Source organism: Adiantum capillus-veneris, chromosome 21 (assembly GCF_014529385.1).
Source record: "Adiantum capillus-veneris isolate H3 chromosome 21, ASM1452938v2, whole genome shotgun sequence".
Classification (NCBI taxonomy): Eukaryota; Viridiplantae; Streptophyta; class Polypodiopsida; order Polypodiales; family Pteridaceae; genus Adiantum; species Adiantum capillus-veneris.
The window spans coordinates 99,789,966-99,809,825 of record NC_140951.1 but is presented as its reverse complement, the minus strand read 5'-3'; the positions used below and the strand labels follow the sequence as shown (position 1 = coordinate 99,809,825).

Here is a 19,860-nt window from a genome sequence, read left to right as displayed (position 1 = left end):
TGTGTCTGAGGAAGAACAGGCTGAAATGGATAAGATTCCATATGCGTCTGCAGTGGGTAGTTTGATGTATGCAATGATTGCTACTCGCCCAGACATTGCATTTGCAGTGGGAGTAGTAAGTCGATACATGTCAAACCCAGGCAAGAAACATTGGGAGGCAGTGAAAGGAATATTGAGATACCTGAAAGCTACAAAGAGTATGCGTATATGCTATGGGAGTCGGGAGCTAAGTGTAAAGGGTTTTACAGACTCAAATTATGCAGGTGACTTAGACAACCGAAGGTCTACGTCAGGGTATGTCTTTACATTGGCTTGTGGAGCAGTATCATGGCGTTCTAGATTACAAGATTGTGTTACTCAGTCTACTACAGAGACTGAATATGTTGCAGCATCAGAGGCATGGAAAGAATCAATTTGGCTTAATCGACTAGTAACAGATTTGGGAATCAAAGAAGAGATGCCTGTGTTATATTGTGATAGTCAAAGTGCTATACAATTGGCTCGCAATCCAGTTTATCACTCAAAGACAAAGCATGTGGATGTGAAGTATCATTTCATCAGGGAAATGCTCGAGGATAAGCAACTTCAGCTTGTCAAAGTTCACACCACAGAAAATCCTGCTGATCTACTTACAAAAGGACTTCCCTCAGAGAGCTTTGCGCATTTTCGCAAGCAGTTAGGTGTAGGGTAGTACATCACTTCTCTACATCTCTTGTATATTAGCTTGTATAGTAGCTTCTCTCACACTTAAAGTACCACATTGGACTTTAAGTGGGAGGTTGTTGGGGTATAAAGCCCAATGTGGTCTCCCAGGTAAGTGGGCGGGCCGCCAGGTATGTACACATATTCTTTTGTAAAACCTAATAAGAACTCACTATGCTCTACACATTACAGTAGAGCGAGTTCACCATATCGTCGTGCTCTTCTTCTCGCACTCTCTCTCGCGTCGCACTACCGCTCGTACTCCTTCAGAGAATGCCAATAGTGGTAGTATGAGTGCGGGTAGAGCTCTGCAATGGTGGTTGCTCCTCTGGGTGTCCAATATCTACTGTAAAGAAATCTGTAATCTGTCTTTGGGACTATCTCTCTCCAGCTCTCCTCAGTAAAGTGTCTCTATGCCTGTGTAAGTCAAGTAGATACAGTCCTCGGCTCTATCCATATCTGAATCTGCCAGTTTCAATCTCGAGCTGATGTGAGGATGTGCGTATCTGACCAATGGCACAACGCAAACCATGGGAAAGATGTGTGTCCATATAGCTAGATCGAATCACAAATCCATCCCCTGTGAGGTGGAGAAGATGTCCTCTATAGAAATCCATAACTCCTGTACCGGCTCTATCCATGTCCTCCTCGTGTCCAACTTGATCAGATCATGGCGAGTGAGTCTAGTAATCTCCACCCGTGTCATAGACATAAAGGGTGCCTGTAGAGAGTACTGAAAAGGAGGCAGCTTGTCCATGGTGAAGCCACGTGTCTGAAACCATGATGTCATCCGTGCATACCAGCATGATGTATCCCCCTATAGAGCTAACTGTCTGGAGGACTCTAGGGCCAACATGGCATATCTATCTTTGGTAGTATCCCATAGGCTGTGTACAAAGGAGACTGATCTGGTAAGCGCCTCAATCTCCATAGGGGGGGCAGCTAACGTGCTCGAATGATATCATGCGGTACGGACTCCGGAGGCCTTGGGTCTAATCAGCCGAGAGATCATAGATACCAAGGGCCTCTCCATACGTCTCCAGCTATCCTGGCCTACAGAAGGTCCCCAAACCTGCACCCCATATAGCATAGTAGAGGCAACCAAAGTATCAGAGAGCCATAACTTTGTCCTAGGTTCCTGGAACTAAACCTGCGAACACATCCTCTTCAATCCTCCCAAAGCCGCATAAGCTCTATTGAGAGAGAGAGAGAGAGAGAGAGAGAGAGAGAGAGAGAGAGAGAGAGAGAGAGAGAGAGAGAGAGAGAGAGAGAGAGAGAGAGAGAGAGAGAGAGAGAGAGAGAGAGAGAGAGAGAGAGAGAGAGAGAGAGAGAGAGAGAGAGAGAGAGAGAGAGTACGGAGTGGCGGAGTTTTCAATATTTCCTTTTATCGCTTCAGCTGGTGATAGGTTCTGGGGCACTGTTGTGCTTCTCCGCAAGGTAGAATGCCAGAGAGTGTCCCCTGTGTACATATTTAAAGGCCCGTGGCGGCGGCGTGGTCTCCCAAACGATCTTACATAAAAACCAGCACAACCAAAAGCATATGGTCCAAAAGTCTATGCCCGGAAGCGTGACAATATAAAACGCAAACTGTCCGTACAGCACTGCCATGTCATCGATTTCTGGAATTTATAGGTAGATCCATACAGTTTGTCCACGTCCGCACTTTGCGCAAATTAAGAGGGTCCTCCTCTGTAGGGTTTAGGCCCCTCAGCCGGGTCCTTCAAAGTTGGTTAGGGTTACGATTTTAATCTTGACCCTCTTTGTCTTCGGTTAGGGTAAAACTTTAATGAGTTTACCCCACTCGTCGAGGATCTGTAAGTTGGTGAGAACTTTGCTGCTTGTGATTCGTCTAGGGTTTAGGCCCCTCGACCGGGATCTGCAGGTTGGCTCCATTCTTCAGTGGTTTGACACGTTAGTAGTTTGTGATATCTTCCCTTCTTGAAAGTGAGTAATCGTTCGCAATTACAACATAACTGCAAAACAACTCAAGTTAGCTCAAAAATTTCCAAGGGTCATTTCAAGGAACATTCCGAGGGACAGTCAGTTTTCTCATTCTAAATCGGAGTTCTTGATATCCTGGGCTGTTGGCCTCCCAAAAAAATCTCATCCAATAAGGAGTATATTCTTATTCCAAATCGAAGCTCTTGATATTCTGGCGTAGTAAAATTAGCCATCCTGATCTATAACGGGTGTCTTGATGCACTAAAATTATATACCTAGGCAACCTCATCCAATTAGGAATATATTCAGTGGTTGTCACATCAGAATGCAACACAATGCTCTCATATGCATGTTACAAGACACAACGAATAGCACTGCTAAACACTCCCCCGAGAAGGATGGTCTGCGGTTAAAAGCTACTCAATGACTACCTTGTCATTTCTCTTGCAAATAACCTAAAAAGGTTCACGCCATGAGCTCAGAGGACTGATACAACCAAACGCTTCCCAGACCCTAGTCTGCGTCGCTTGGAGGTTTCAGACATACAACCAAACGCTCCCAAAATATCCCATTTGCGCCGTTCAGAGGTTTTCCAGCATACAACAAAACGCTCCCCAGACATCCGTCTGCGTCGTTCCGAGATTCAGACAATACCAAAACAAAATTTCTCACTTCTCCACCTAGGAGTAAATCACCAAGCATTGAAACCAATATTAAAACCAAAGTCAAACAATTCAAATCGGCACCAAGACAGGTTTAAAACAAATACCATCCATTTCAAACAAATTCCAAACAGGATCACCAAACAAGTTTAAACAAAATTCAGAAAACTGCTAAATCAAATCGAAAAAGCATTCTAGACGTCAGTTGAGCTTGAAAGTCTTAGTCTTTGGGGCCTACATGGTGTCACTGTCTGCTTGGAAGCACTCTAGCTGCCAAGCCATGTGTTTGTTTGAAGTGTTAAATTCCAATCACAGGTTTATCTGTGGAGTTGCTTTGTGTTGTAAAGTTCATCAAGTAAAGATTCGGGTGACAGCTAAAGTCTACTGCCCTGCGGGGGGTTTCACTTATGACCAAAAATCTACAGAGTTTGCAATCGCTATGACGGACATGAGGAAATGTCTTGGCTTGCTAACATACTAGACGCTGATCAGAGTCAAACTTGCACAAACTTTTCATGACCATCAACGCGTCAGTTGGATTGTTCATCAACCTTGTTCTTTCTTGAAAGGCTACTTATCAGTGGTATACATACGTGAGTGACGCAAACCAAGTTGGAAAGAATAGAGTAATTATACGACATCATGGAGAAGTTGAAAATTGTGTAACATGTCCATCCTTGCTGACCTATTTTTACTCACTCATTGGCTTTTAAGCCTTCTTTCTCTGATATTGCAACAGCCTTGCAAGGTTTACCCAATTTTGTTTAAGTAGGCTGTAGAGAAAAGCATTGGCTAATTTTCAAGGTAGTAGAAGAAAGTTCTATTTGCTAAATAGGCCATGGTTGCATATTTTGATGCTAGTTTTTTAGATAAGGAGCACGTAACCATCAGTAATAGTGGAATCCATTGGAAGTGAAAAAGGCCCAGCTGGTGCTTTTTTCTCAATGTCTAATTTTTTGCCGTTTAGTTTAACAAAATCATCAGAACTATTATTTTCTGTATATATGTGCACCATGATCCATACAGTATTATCTACTTTGGGCCATTATTAGCAATATTAGCAGACTATATTCTCTTCTTTATGTGCATACCCAGCAAAAGTCATTAAGCAAATTCTTACCTCAGCAATCACCCTTGTCAATGGTCCTTAAATGACAGCTCTTTATCCTTTTTACTTTGATTTTTCTTAGTTTGTGAGACTTTAAAAATCGTTATCAAAGTTTATTCCTTCCCATAATTTTCTGCTTTTATAAAAAGAATGGTCACAAGGTACATTTTGCTGCAGGTACGAAGAGTATCTTGACAGTCAAATCACTTCGACTGACCTCTTCTATCTAGAAGATATCGACCTCGCTAGGCAGTTAGTGGAACTTGGGTAATCTTCTTGTGCTTATCAATCAGTTTCATGCTCTCAATGATTATAACTATCTGTGATTTTGTATCCACAACGGACCCTTACAAAATTTATTAAGTTCATGCTTCCAGTAATTTTAATTATTTGTGATTTTTAGACCCTTACAAAACTAATCTAATTAATGGACTTCACCTTCTACATGCCTTGTAAAATTGATTTTGTCATGTGTTGCACGTGTGCACCAGCCCTTGGTTGGTGTTAGAAGTTTGCAAAGAGATGATTTGGTCCATATGTTATTATTCATGTGCACGGGAATGCTACTTACACCTTGTGTGAGCTGAATGGGACAGAAATGATCATTTCGCTTGTAGGGAGTAGGGTAAGAGTGTTAAAAAGAAGAGGGGATAGTGACCCATTTAAAGCAGGAGAAATTCAGGAGGGGGAGGTATGTTATACCTTAGGGAGTGAGGAAGATGTTGTGTCTAACATACATATCGATATATATTTCACAAATACTGGAGTGGCTCTTATTAAAGAATGTGCAGGTTTAGAGGGGGTGGATGTGGTACCTTGGCACATTCATAATGTGAAATAGCGTTATCACGTTGTTTGCCTCCGATGTATGGGAGTGGATGATACAGTATATATAGTGTCAGTAGAGATTTATGAAAAACCCTTCAAGCATGAAACACACTCGAAATTATGAGAAGCCGATGACATCATGACGAAGCCCGTCTCGTGGAGATGTCCGTAGAGTATCCATAGGCAAAAAACAGATGAAAAATGAAAGAGTTATGGCCACTCAAAACCGGAGGTGTACTCTTTCTTGCTAAAAAAAGAGTTCTCCGGAAGTTGTGCAGGTGTTGCAGCTATAATAATGGGGGATTTTCTTATCTTTTATCCCCAAAGATTTCTTCTCTCTCCTCAGCCAACAAGGCTTTCTTGCAAGGCTCCATTTAATTGATCCTTTTTTGGGTTCAATTTGGGCATGAAATGGCCAGCGGATGACTTTTTGGTCAAGGGAGGAGGTTGGGGCAAGTGTCCACTAGACCAAAATAGGTGGCCAGGCGTCTATCCAGCTGAATGGGAACACAAAATGGCGCCCCATCTCCCTCAACAGTCCACGAGCCCTCCATAGCCAAGCTCCTCCCAGACTGCCAAAGTGAGAACCCACAGTTCATATTTAAAGACCCTTGGCCATTCAAAAGTAGTTTGTCACAAGACGGGCACCACGTGCCAATAGAAAAGAACAAACTAAACAGACTTTTACATTTCAATAACAACTGAAACTGAAAGAGAGAGAGCACACGTGACACGGAGTGACGGAATTCCACCCCAGAGAGTATTGGCCCCAAACCTTGGCGCCTCTTTTGGTATTTCTTTATATTACTTGAACTAAGTACAATGTCGGTACTCGCGCTCTGCACCTTCTCACTGAAGCGTGCTAGAGAATGAGCCCTCTGCACATATTTAAAGGCCCTTGGCATCAAAAGTAGTTACATGAAAAGCAGTAAACTCAAAAGCAACCGGCCCAAAAGCATCGTGTCCAAAAGCTGCGAGCCTGCAAAACGCGGAAATCTGTACAAGTGCCACGAGGCATTGCCAGCGTAAAACGCGGCATTCCGTAGTGCCTGCCACGTCAGCATGTCAGCGTGAATTGCGGAATTTTGTATTGCCTACCACGTCAACATGTCACCGTGAATTGCGGGATTCCGTACAACTGTTGCCACGTCATCAGTTGTGTGTGCGTTGGTCCTTCTTTATTTTAATGCCTTTATGGCACTTGGGCTCCATGGGACGGGGTCCCATAAGTTGGTGTGAACTCTTCTTTTAAAATAGGCCACTTGGCCAATCTTTGCAGGTTGGTGAAACTTCTTCTGCTGCTTGTGCTTCTCTTAGGGTTTAAGCCCCTCGGCTAGGATTTGCAAGTCGGCTTCGTTCTTTAGTGGCTTGACACGTCAGCAATTTGTGACACAGTTTACATGAAAAGCTAAAAACTCAAAAGTATCCGGCCCAAAAGCGCTGAACTCAAAAAGCTGTCAGTGCGAATTACGAAAATCCGTACACCTACCACGTCAGCAGCGCGATCCGCAAAAATCCGTATTGGCTGCCACGCCAACGCCTGAATATTTGTGTGTGTGTGTGTGTGTGTGTGGGTCCCGGTTTAATCTTTAGGTCCTCTGGGCCCCATCGGACGGGGTCCCATAAGTTGGTAGGACTTCTTCTTAGGGTTTAGGCCCCTCTGCCGGGATCTGCCAGTCGGCAATGTTCTTCAGTGGCTTGACAAGTTGACTCGTCAGCAGTTTGTGACAGCCTTGGAGATGTCCCTCTGTCCCGTTTAACTGCCAAACTTGACATCTTTGTCATTGGAACCGGCATCTTGCGGTGACGCTTGCGGTTATCCTTAATGAACTTGGGCTTCTGAAACTGGCCCGTGGGGCGGTAGGCGTTGGCTTTCACCTGAAATTCTTTACTTTAGACACACACAGAGCACTTTGCAAAGGTAACCTGTAACGGGGATTAACACCTAAGTACACACACGGGAAGCTAGAATGCTCTAAGCAGACGCCGACAACCTGTGGGCCCCAAAATTGGCGCCCCTTTCGGTATTTCTTTATTTTTTAACAGAGGGAATAAAACCTGTGATCTCCTACGAGCTGCCCCGCACATTCCAGGCGAAGAAACACCTGTTCTGGCCTGATTTCGGCAGCATACCTGTACTCGGACGCTTCACAGTCAGTATCCCCACGCAATAGATGACTTTCCCGACGCATACGGACACTTTGCAAAACCTGGCGAGAATCTGCAGCACGCTGAATTCTCTGTTTTCTGCCCCGAAAATGCGCCAGATCACCTATACAGCGGTCCCCTCGCGTCCCCGAACCTCCTGGGGGTATTAGGGACCGTTTAGGGCCGAAACCCTAAACCTGCAAAAATACACAGCAGGCTGTAATTCCCTGTTTTGGGCTCCGTTTCGCGTGCCGATCGCATCTGTAGCAAGACCTGGAGCTCCCGCACATGTAGGGCTACTTGCCCTTTGAATCGGACGAGATTTCTCATGTGAAACATCTCCGAATTCACCTGTACCTGCGGGGGATTAGCCGCTAGCTAATCCAGTACCTGTGCAAGAGGCTCTTGCCTCAGCAATCGCGCATGAACCCACATAACTGTACATTGGTCAAATGAAAAGCCCACTAGTGGGGCATAACATACTGCTCATAGGGGAGAGAGAGAGCAGTGCGTAGCGTGCAGGGCATCACTCCTGGCACCGTACTGTACATAAGGGGGAAAGGAAGCACTCCATAGCTCTTAACCTGTGACAGTTTGCAAATGAGGCCTCTCCTAGCATCAAATTCAGCGCCACTTCTTCTTGCATGAGGAAAGTGCACAGAAATGTGCCACTTGGCGCGTTTACAAGCCATTTCCCGTTTCAGGGTTGCCGCCTAAAAATCTCCTGATCAGTTGCCCAGTTGACTTCGCGGCAGAGTTGTAAAGTGTTCCCCTAGTCATACCGGAGGTAATGACGCGAACACATTTCGTGGCCCAAAATAGTAGTTTCCTAAATTTTAGGAAATGATTCCGTTGGGCTCCCCGTGGTCATCTGACCATCTATCCTCATTGGGACCGCATCCAAAAGTGCAATGTGGCCCAATTGTCGGATACTTTCTGTTGGTAGTCACACCTTGACTTTAGGCCTTTATTGAGTTCACTTCCTAGTATCCACCAACTTGCTAAGTGCGACGGGGGGGCCCATATGATCTTGCTCTGAGCCTAGACATCCTCTTACCATACGAATTACAGTGCGGACCACTACCCATCTGCGGGTGAAACTACCGTTCACATTGGCCATACAATGTCCGACTGTGAGGGTCTCAAAAATAAAACAAAACCCATTGGAAAGAAACTAACAACTAAAGTTAGCAGTTGCCATGTCCTCGTGACATAGTTAACAATTGCCACGTCCCCGTGACAGCTTCTCTTTAGTATTACGTTGGGAAGTAGTAGGCGTTCTCTTCTTTGAAGAAGGCTTCGATACTGTATGAGAACTTGAAGTAGTATAATTAGAAGAGTATGATGGAGAAGAGATAGAGACATTCTTGCTTTCATTCATGTAGCGTGGATAATGTGTCGTGCTCTCTACAGTGGGTGGGTGCTCCTCAGTGCAATGTGCGCGACAATCTCACTCAAAACAGATTGAAAACAAAGAAACAATAGATAACAACTGACCACACAGAGACACAACAGCAGACCAGAACATATGACTCGACTATCTCATAGAACCGATACAGAGTCTGGCGTGGCAGCACACTTAGCTCCAGCCGAGGACTCACGGGTACAATGGGGTGTCGAGGCTCAGATGTGCAGTGATGGTGCAAACATGCTGTGTATAGACTCGCTACCCAAGACGACGACTCTGGACCATAAATGAAGAAGATGATCGCTATGACCCAACAGCTACTACTCTTGTCCCACCATAAAGAGCCACCAACGGCTCATAAATGTCAGCCATCTAAGGCTATCTCCAGACTGAGTGGTGGTGGTGACCTGGCCACGATGTCCACTAGAATCACCGTCGTATCCTTGCCACGTGTGTCGCTGCCCAGCCCAGAGAGTCCGCCAGTGTGAACCAGACCAGACCAATTGTACTAAATGTGTGTCCTTTGAAAGTGACACTGTAGGCTGCTACAGGTTGCCCGCCACAAGACCGCTCACCGTCCCGGTGAGAGGAAATACTGAAAAAACTTGAAAGAAAACCACTAGGTACCGCATCTGTACGTCTTTCTTGAAGCAGGTGCTAGGCCCAACCATGACCTTACATGCCTCTTACATGCCTCAAAAGTGGAGTTAAAAACACTGCACTGCTTGCAAACGCCTTAAGCCTTTGAATAGACAGGAACCCAATATGATTGCATAGTCCAAGAATCCCAATTGGCAAAACAGACTGAGGCTCCACAACAAAAGAATCCCAATTTGCAAAACAGATTGAGGCTCCACAGCAAAGAGATATGCTCGGTTTGGATCCATCGCATCTTTATCCTCCATAACCGTAGTGAGAGGAAAATAACTTGGTCCACGCTTGCAGATGGAGTTGCTCGAAAAGAGGGATGACCAGAAGCTCGAGTAATAGTTAAGCTCCATCGTGATGGCAGAATGAAAAGCATTTATTGCAACAGGATGACAACCAGGTCCCATGGCTGGGAGGGGTGGGGAGGGCTAGATAGGGGCGAGGGCAGGGAGGGGGTGGGTAGGGGCGAGTAGGGGTTGGGTAGGGACGAGGGCAAGAGAGGGGGTGGGCAGGGGCAAGGGCAAAGGGAGGGGGTGGGTAGGGGCGAGGGGGGACTAGATAGGGGCGAGGGGTGGAAGGGGGTGGGTAGGGGCGAGGGGTGGGTAGCCGAGTTACCGGGGAACGCCCCTACCAAGGCCTGGGCGTTCCGGCTGGCTGCAGGTGCCCGGAACGGCCAAGCGTTCCGACAGACTTGGGAATACCGGAACGGCAGGGGGGAACAGGCCGGAACGGCAGCAATGGTAAGAAAGCATAAAGGGGCAGATTTTGGGTGTGTTTTTCCTTAGAAATTGCTCCCCCCTCACCCGTTTCCTTCCCAAATGCAACAAGCCTCAAGGCTCTCTCTCTCTTCCTCTACCCTCGCGCTTGGGCCTCAAGCTCTCAAGCTCTCTCTCTTGGGCTTGCCCTCAATTTTCAAGGCTTCAAGCTCTCTCCCCCTTCGTCTCAAGAAGTGAAGCCTCTCTCAAGCTCTCTATCTCAAGCATGCATTGTGTCCGTTGTGAACGTACTATGACCGCCCATCACCACACGATGCAATCAAGCCATAATAAGGTGGAATGGTATGTTTTTTGTGAGTATTAGAGTCAAAGGACTCTAACACTACTTATATTCAAAGTTCAAACACATAATGCTAAAAATTGCATTATTTGGGTGTTTTTTAATGCCTCCCGTTCCGCACCGTTCCCGTTCCGGACCCCTTGCCGTTCCCCCGTTCTGCAGGGAGGCCCGTCGCTGTTCCCGTTCCGCGTTCCAGGTAACTATGGTGGGTAGGGGGACTAGGGGTGAGGGGGAAAAGGGTAGGGGTAGAGGCGAGGGCTGGTGAGGGGGCGAGGGGAAGGGACAAGGGGCGAGGGGTGTGTAGGGGGTGTGGGTAGGGGCGAGGGGTGAGTAGGGGGCCGAGGGGTGGGGACTAGGGGCGAGGGGGGAAAGTGTATGGGGGCGAGGGGGTGTGAGGGGGAGTGGAGGGTGTAGGGGATAGGGGGTAGATGGGGGTGAGAGGGGGTGGCAGATAGCAAATATTAATCTCCAATGCAAAGTATGGCCGGAATAATTCGTGTTCCATTGCAGATGAATTCCATGGTCTACTGGCTGAAAGAGGAGATGCTACAGAGCGTGGCAGTTGATGGAGAGCATGAGGAGGTACCATGAGCAAGACAACTATCATGAGCAGGGAATTCATCCAGCAGGACGGGCTCTGTGAAGGGAGTTCGCTAGACACAGAGGAGAGCTTTGTTCTGGTCAGAGAAGCAGACACCAGTGAGGTTGATGTTTGAAGAGGGGTGAACTCTTGTAGAGGTGATTTTTTCTCGCTTTTATGATTCTTCATAGGCTCACCAAATTCAAAGGCTTCCACCAAGGGCGCATCAGGAGTAGCTTCTGTGACCTTCGACCTTTGAGTTGGCTCAGGTGGTTTAGTTACTGTGGAAACATTGGAAGAGGGTGTACCTTCAGGCAAAGAGTGAATCGAAACTCCAAAACAGGGCATAGATTTGGTAGCATCCAACCACTCCAACAGATCTTCATCTGAGCCGTCAGGTGGAGTAGGCTGTTCCAATTCAAGGCTGGTTGCTAGGGACAAAGAACTATGTTGCACGACGGGATCCATGCCTCCTTCTAGGCAAATTGGTTGCATTGGGGAGCCAGGAGTATGTATCCACATGGCACCGTTTCCCCAATCATGAAGTGCTTTAGTGTGTCGCAGCCATGATTTTCCGATGAGCAAGGGAAATCCGCCTCCACCTGTGGAAGGCGAATCACAACAAACCACTCCAACCACTCCAACCACTCCAACAGATCTTCATCTGAGCCGTCAGGTGGAGTAGGCTGTTCCAATTCAAGGCTGGTTGCTAGGGACAAAGAACTATGTTGCACGACGGGATCCATGCCTCCTTCTAGGCAAATTGGTTGCATTGGGGAGCCAGGAGTATGTATCCACATGGCACCGTTTCCCCAATCATGAAGTGCTTTAGTGTGTCGTAGCCATGATTTTCCGATGAGCAAGGGAAATCCGCCTCCACCTGTGGAAGGCGAATCACAACAAAATCCAAACTAAAAGTGAAATCTTGTACCTGCAGAGGCACCTTTTCCAGTATGCCCATAGGGTATACTGTCCTCTGGTCGGCCAATGTTACTGTGAAGGGGGCAGGTTGAGTAGGCTGCAGGCCTAAAGCCATCATAGTGAACTTAGGCATCATATTGATGCCAGATCCACCATCCACAATTACTCCTGAAAATTGTTGCCCCAAGACAGACACTGTCAGGCGAGGGCTTCTATAATCAGTGAGGGGAGCAGCGGGATTGGATATCATATAGGACTCTGATGGTCGCACTGGGAGGTGCCCGCCACTAGGACTTGCTCCGGGGTAAAGTGACTGAATAACAGCAAGGGTGTGGCTTCTAAAACTCGCATCTAGTCGCAGCATGTCAGAGGGACACTTGTTGGAAGGTGTTCTTCAAGACTGTCTCTGCTCTAAGCTTTTCTTGTTCTACTAGTGGTTTCTCTGGTACCTTGATCTTCTGCAGATCGGAAACTACTTCCAAGAAAGCTTCATCAATATCGGAGAGCAAAGATTTGGATTCTTTCATGGCACTGGGGGATGGCTTGTCAACAGCTGAAGGCAGGGTATCCACTGGTGTAAGAATGTGTGGGGGAGTTGAACTTGCTGGAATGCTAAGACCGAGAGCGGCTCTCTGGGCCCGAGTGAGGACACCTGATGGCTCCTCTACTAACTGCAGCTTATTTTGAGGGGTAACCACGTGGGTAGAAGGGGGCGGCTGAGGAACGGTGCTAACTGCTATCAAATTGAGCTTGGGAAAGGCAAACTCATTCTGGCTTTGACTTGGGTTCGAAGCCGTGGATGCATGAATTTTAGGGTAATCCTTACTGTAGTGATCCTTCATTTCAGGGCAATGACGGCAAGGAGGGGACCCTTTAGGCAGAGGGCATTTGCTTTGGTAATGAACACATTGCCCGCATCTGTAGCACAAAATGGGCTGATTCAATGGGCGAGTCGAAGGGCGAGGTGGTCCTTGCTCCTGGTGCATGGAGTTGGAGGTGGAGGCACAGAAGTTTTGAGGTGATGAGGGAGCATGGGTATGATAAAAGCTCTGAGACGGAAAAGTACTCTGCATACCTTGCATAGGAGGGGCTGTCAGCAAAGGTGGCATATGGTGTGGATGGCCACATGGAGAAACCATGCTGGATGCAAATGTTGGCCCTTGTTGAAGAGTAGGACCAAGACTTTGTTGTATTTGTCGCAATCCCTTGAGGTAGTAGCAGTCCTTTTCCTTGTGTCTAGACTTTTCACAGAAGTGACAGTAAACCCGAAGGGGGCATTCTTGTTGAGGGTGCCCTGGAGAGCGGCATGAGCTACACCAAACCATAGCCTTAGTCTCCTGCTGAGACTTAAGCTCTTCTAGCTCGTGCTTGATCTGTTCCAATGCCGCCTGATGTGGAGGCTTGTCCTGTCTAAGAGAGAAGGACCTCTCCTCTTGAAGAGCTCGCTGTAACTTTAGGGCTTCCAGTTCCCTGCGTAAAGAAGTTAGAGGATCAGAAGGACTTTCCAAAAACACTGAAGGGGTGTCTACTTGAGGAGAGTTGGTGAACAGCTTTCTAGCTCCCTCTATCCTAGTAGCAGCCGTGACAAACTCCTCCAGAGCGGCGTCGGGTCGGAGACTCTCTCGGAGTTTTTGCTGGGAAGTTTTGGGAAGAGCCTTCTCCACCCAATTCTTAACCATAAATTCACCGGGTTGCTGGGGAAGCTTGGCAACCAAAGACTTGGTTTTAGTCATGAGTTCTGCAAAAGTCTCCTCTGGTTGGAGCACCATGTTGGCCAACTCATCCAAAACCTTTTCCTGGTAGTCACCTGGCCTGAATGCTGCACATAACTTTTGTCTCAAAGCTGCCCAAGTTGCAAAATGGTTCTCTACAAATTGACTGTACCATTTGTTTGCTAAGCCATCCAAGGTAGATGGAAAGAGTACCAAATAAGCATCTTCTCTATTAAGACCACGACCTCTATAGAGAGATACAAACCTCCTTGCATGGTCGTTTGCATCTTGTGAAGAGAGTCCCTTGAAGGTAGGAAACTTGATGTTTACCTTGGCCAAAACACTGGTCAACGCCTCCATGGTCGCTTGCTCAGGAGCGCGTTGCTCAATAGCTTGCTGTGACAAAATGGGAGAGAGATTTACTGGGGAAGGTGACCCGGAAGATGTAGAACCAGATGGAGCCGTATGTGGAGGTACGGGTGATGAGGTTGGTGGACTTCTACTTGATACCAAGGGTTGACGACTTTTGTTGTAGTGCTTCAGAGGACTCAGTAGTGCGCTTTGACGCTCTAATGAACCCCTTGTATGTGTCATGCAGTGACCACAAACCCAACCAAGCTTTGGGCAAGAAGACCTTTGACTGGCTGAACACAGGTCTAGACTCTACTAGACGAGGGCGAGTGACTGGACCACCTCGCTGGACCATGGACGAGGAGGGACTAGACCAGGGACGAGGAAGGACTAGACCAGGGACGAGGAAGCCCTAGACCAGGACGAGAGTTGGTTGGACCAGGGCGAGAGAGGACTAGACCAGCAGGCTACACAGTGCAAGGCAAAGTAGGTGAAGCTAGGTAAAAACCAGCTAGCTCCTCGATTTGTACCTCAACAGAGTGAGACTTCGGTTGAGGTCCCACCGGGCGTGCCAAAAATGAGAGCACCTGTAGCGCGGATAATGTGTCGTGCTCTCTACAGTGGGTGGGTGCTTCTTAGTGCAATGTGCGCGACAATCTCACTCAAAACAGACTGAAAACAAAGGAACAATAGATAACAATTGATCACACAGAGACACAACAGCAGACCAAAACATATGACTCGACTATCTCAAAGAATCGATACAGACTCTGGCGTGGCAACACACTGAGCTCTAGCCCAGGACTCACGTGTACAATGGGGTGTCGAGGCTCAGATGTACAGGGATGGTGCAGACGTGCTGTGTGTATAGACGTGCTGTGTGTATAGACTCGCTACCCAAGGCGACGATGCTGGACCATATATGGAGAAGATGATCTCTATGACCCAACAACTACTACTCTTGTCCCACCATAAAGAGCCACCAACGGCTCATAAATGTCATCCATCTAAGTCTATCTCCAGACTGAGTGGTGGTGGTGACCTGGCCACGATGTCCACTAGAACCACCATCGTATCCTTGCCACGTGGGTCGCAGGCCAGCCCAGAGAGTCCGCCAGTGTGAACCAAACCAGACCAATTGTACTAACTGTGTGTCCTGTGAAAGTGACACTGTAGCCTTCTACAATTCAGCAGAAAGAGTTCTTTTTCCTAGCCCTTGCTCTTGGAAGGCTGTTCGTTCCGATCTGGAGATCCCTTGTGCGCTTCGATACCTCTTTCCGCATGTTCCTTCTATGGGTTGTTACCACCGGTAGGATTTTCCTGACGCCCATCGGCATTTGTTCCTTGTGGCTTCTTGATTCCGTGCAAAACGTTCTGGATAGCTGGTAGCGTGAGAAGCTGCTTCAATTACGCGAGTTGAACTCATACTTGTTGAAGTTTCGTCTTAAGTGGTTCTCTTGTGCCTTGTCATTGTTCCTTGTTCCTTCCTTGAATCTTCCTCCTTTGTAGAAAAAGAGAGGCGAGCGAGCTTTGATACCACTGTCACAAACGGGAGCGCGCATAAATAATCAATAAGCTGAATATAAAGAAACTCTCAACCAAAAGAGACGAGGGGGAAAATCAACACAGTATAGGCGACAAGAAGATGGGTATCGGTCTTTGGGTGCGTAGTGACAATCTAGTTGTTGGATGCATTTGTGTTCTCTCTTTTTCTCAATCCTCTCCGTGAAATTAACAGGTAATTGAATAGTACTGGCCAGTTGCACCCACCTTCTACAATCTCTATAAGGCTAGACTTGTGGTAGAAGGGTATGCATAGAGAATGGCATTCATTTGGATGAGACATTTTCTCCCACTCGTCATATGACTATCATTAGTAGCATTTATGCATTGGCAGCTCATAGTGGTTGTAATGTACATTAAATAAAGACTACGTTTTTGAATGGTGATTTGCATGAGGAAGTGTATGTAGCGCAACCTTGTTGTTTTGTTCAAAAAAGAGTAGGAATATAAAGTATGCCAGCTTAAGAAAGATTTGTATGGTTTGAAGCAAGTTTCATGTACTTTGTATGAAAAGAATCATGCTCGTTTGGCGTGAGGTGCATTATTCTTATGTTTAGGAGAGACTCTCTTGTAGGAGAGATTAGCTTGGCTTATGTGCATTGTGCCTACACAAGAAAACCTTGTTGATCGTTTCACAAAGGCTTTGCGTCGTGAAAAGTTTAAAGCTTTTTGCAAAGCTTTGGGCTTACTCCCCTTTGTGTACCAATCACAAGGGTCTAGCAATTCACTATACATGAGTGCCATCTCATGCTCACCACATCACTCCAAGGGGGATTTGTTACCATATTATGGTAGTGATGTGTGTGAACTTGATTAGGAATACGAAGGCCCTTTTTTTCCTCGCTTGAGGTTTTGTTTTATGGGCTTGTACATACGCCCAGGGCAAGCCTAATCTTTGTATTAGCACACTCAGTAATACTGCTTCTTGTGTTGTGTGCTTTTGAGCTTCTCTTTCATCTTTGCTATCTTTGTGTGCATTCTTGTAGTCATATTTCCAACACTCACGTGACTCCATTGAATGCTTTTTTTTGGTCATTCAATTAGCTTGCACCTTAGAGATTGTGGAAAAAGGTATCTCAATCACTTAGGATGCATCTGGAAAGTGGCATGAAAGATAGAAGAGGTGGAGGTTCACCAGATGTCGCTTTAATTTTGAAGAGTTTCAACCCTTCTAATTCCTCATAAACTGTCTCGGCTTCAGTTTTGAAGAGTTTCAACACTTCTAATTCCTCATAAACCGTCTCTCTTGTGATAATATTAAGAAAAAGCTAGAATCCAGTCTGGGATTTCCATGCTTCTCTCTTGTAAACTAAAAAAAAACACGTCTCCTCAGAACCTATTACCTGTAGGCAATGGCTTGATCTTGTGGCAATCATGGTGACCCCTCATAACATTGTTTTCCCGCAGATATCCAGGGTGAGTCTGTGCACGCTTTAGTTACTCTGTGTACATCACAGGTGTCTCTTGTGAGGACCAGGAAGTGCTTATTTATGATAACGAGGATACTAGCCCAAAACCTAAATCAAAAGACGTGAAATATTGAAAACTAAGTTATTCAGACTCTTTATATCTACTTCAAGGGGTGGTTTAGAAGTTTTCTGGCAGTCGTTTGATACACAAAAAGTATTTGCTGGTTAATATGGTTTTGTAGAACTTCTAATTTCTAAATATTGTATGGGTAATCTTTTTAAAGAGCAGTTATCGCAGCAATGCTGAAATAATGACAAGAGATCAGTTTACTAAGCAAAAAGAAGCACTAGAGCAATCTCGTTTACAGGTGTATAAAGCTGAATTATTAATAAGACACTATGATTGCTTAAATTGATAACGTGCTCCCATAGTACTTGCATGTACATTTGCTTATATTTTTGTGAGGGAATGCCTTTTTCTTTGCCAGATCATTATTAGATTTATATCCAAAGTGCCAATCTTTTGTGTGCTTCTTTCAGGCATTACAGAAGGTTCCTAAGAAAATTTTTAGTGCTGGAAAGGACCTGAGTGGATTTCCTTTTCTAAAGGTAACATGCCCTTGAAGATTTGTTTTTGTCCTTTTAATCAAGTAATCCTACCCTTCACTAAGTGATGTTAACATATATATAAGCCTTGAACTCTTTGATTCTCATCTTTCATTGGATCCTTAACTGGCTGGGTGGTTTAAGGGGCTTTGGCTTACAGTGATGGTTCATTTGACAGTGAGAGGAAGCAGAAAGCATCCATGTTTCTTCGTTGCTCGTTTATGTGTCTGCATGTCTAGGTGAGGCAATGCACTCCACTTTTGGCAGTTTTGTTCTATATATGAATGTTTGTTGGCCGTCCTCCTGCTGCTTCCTCCTTCGTGTAGCCTCTGTGCTCGACTATGTCTTGTTGGTATTGTATATGTGGTTGTGCTCGGGGGAAAATCACATAGAGAGAATATAGGAATTCTTAGGACTCCTTGGAATTATAATGACAATGAGATTCATGACATGAGATGGAAATGGCTATATGCATAGTTTTTCCATATGTCATGCTGGTCTTGGAGTCTTAGACTTGGGAGTCTTGGACGGGTATGAAAGTACGGATCAGCCCCGAGGCTAATGGCACACCAAAAAAAATCAACAAATGACACTTAAAATAGCAGAAAACCATAGAATGCAGTGAAACACCATAGAAATTCTAGAATCTAGCTCCGATCATCATAGTACATACGACTGACCATGATGGCTAAGTCTCGTTGTAAATAGAAGATACTCGATTGTGACTGGCATGTAGGCAAAGAAAAAAATGAGGAGGCCAAAAAATAGAGCCTCAAGGCAATAAAGAAGGCTCCAGCATAGAGTAAGCGCATGCCCGACCTTACTGCTGTTCACCGCCTGCTGCCTCAGCCCTTGCTGTTCGCGCCTTCCCTCTTCCGCCTGCAGCACCTATTCAGGTCGCTCATTTGCAGCCTGTGCCTACCCATGCCAGCCACGCCCTCTTCAGCTGCATAGGCTGCCACCGCCCCGCTTGCTCTTGTTGGGCCTCCCTTGCCAGCTAGCCGGAACATTGCGAGGTGCTCTGCTGTTTGCGTTTTTCGGGCCGGTGAATGCCGATTGCAAGGGACGGCTATGGGGGCTTAGCTCGCAACACTAGCATTTCCACACAGTAGTAGCACTAGCCGGAGGTCAGCCATATTACTGGAAGTTGGCTCGCGCTTCATTTTGTGAGTGGTTGTGTTTGCAGTGCTCTCTTTGGGTGTGTTGGGGTCCTTTCTCTCTTCGGAGTTTCAATTGTATGCACGGCAGTTTTTACTACTGTCCTCTTATGGTGGGTATGGATGTGGAAGAGTGGACCTCTCACGATTATCGTGGGACCCAGGGGTAACTCGGATGGTTGCCAGCGTAAATCACAAAACTCCGTACAGGCTGCCATGTCAGCAAGCCAACGCAAAAAGCGGAAATCCGTACAGGTTGCCACTTCAGCAAGCCAGCACAAAAAGCGGAAATTTGTATTGGCTGCCATGTCATCAATTTTTATGCTTTTTTGTGTGTGTGTGTTTGGGTCCAGCTTTATTTTAATGCCTTTATGTCCTTTGCGGACGGTCTCCCAAAAGTTGGTGGAACTTTTTACTTCTTCTGTTACTTCTTTTTAGGGTTTAGGCCCCTCGATCGTAATCTGAAGGTTGGCTCCGTTCTTCAGTGGCTTGACACGTTAGCAATCTGTGGCACTCTCTCTGGAGTCTTAGCTCTCTCCATGGTGCGGGTGAGCACCTCTTTCAATGAAGAGGTCTCCCGTGCCTTCTTTTGCTCCTCTGCTTGGATGGTGAGTACTTGAGAGTGCTCTTCTACCATGGATGGCTGAATTTTTCCTTCTTCAAGCTTAGACTAGGAGCGCATGTCCTCCAAATCCTCCCTTAGTTTGTCGATTTTCTTCATTTCGTGCTGCCACTTTGCTTTTGAGAGAGGCACACTCCATCTCTAGGGCCGTGATCTTCTTCGAAAGGGACCTATTGATGAGAGAGAGAGAGAGAGAGAGAGAGAGAGAGAGAGAGAGAGAGAGAGAGAGAGAGAGAGAGAGAGAGAGAGAGAGAGAGAGAGAGAGATGAAATGAAATGATATATTAACGTCTACAAAAGGCCAAAATGACCTATGAGACCAAACTGATTACAATGGTGAGTCTAGTACCAAGTCTGGGTACAAACAAAGAAAACTACAAACTAGAAACTGAGATAGGAGTGCTATCGACTCCTATGGGTGGCTGGTAAGCTGAGCAAT

At 46.3% G+C, this 19,860-nt stretch overlaps 1 protein-coding gene across 2 annotated transcripts in view; it reads left to right on the top strand.

Annotated features, from left to right (window-relative positions):
- Positions 1–19,860, top strand: part of LOC147431416 (uncharacterized) — a 102,292-nt gene that overhangs the window by 7,285 nt on the left and 75,147 nt on the right. For both annotated transcript variants that reach the window (XM_086494032.1, XM_086494033.1), the window contains 3 exons: positions 4,591–4,680; positions 17,327–17,405; positions 17,578–17,646. In XM_086494032.1, the coding sequence (XP_086350158.1) occupies positions 4,591–4,680; positions 17,327–17,405; positions 17,578–17,646 (238 nt within the window). The remainder of the gene's footprint in view (positions 1–4,590; positions 4,681–17,326; positions 17,406–17,577; positions 17,647–19,860) is intronic.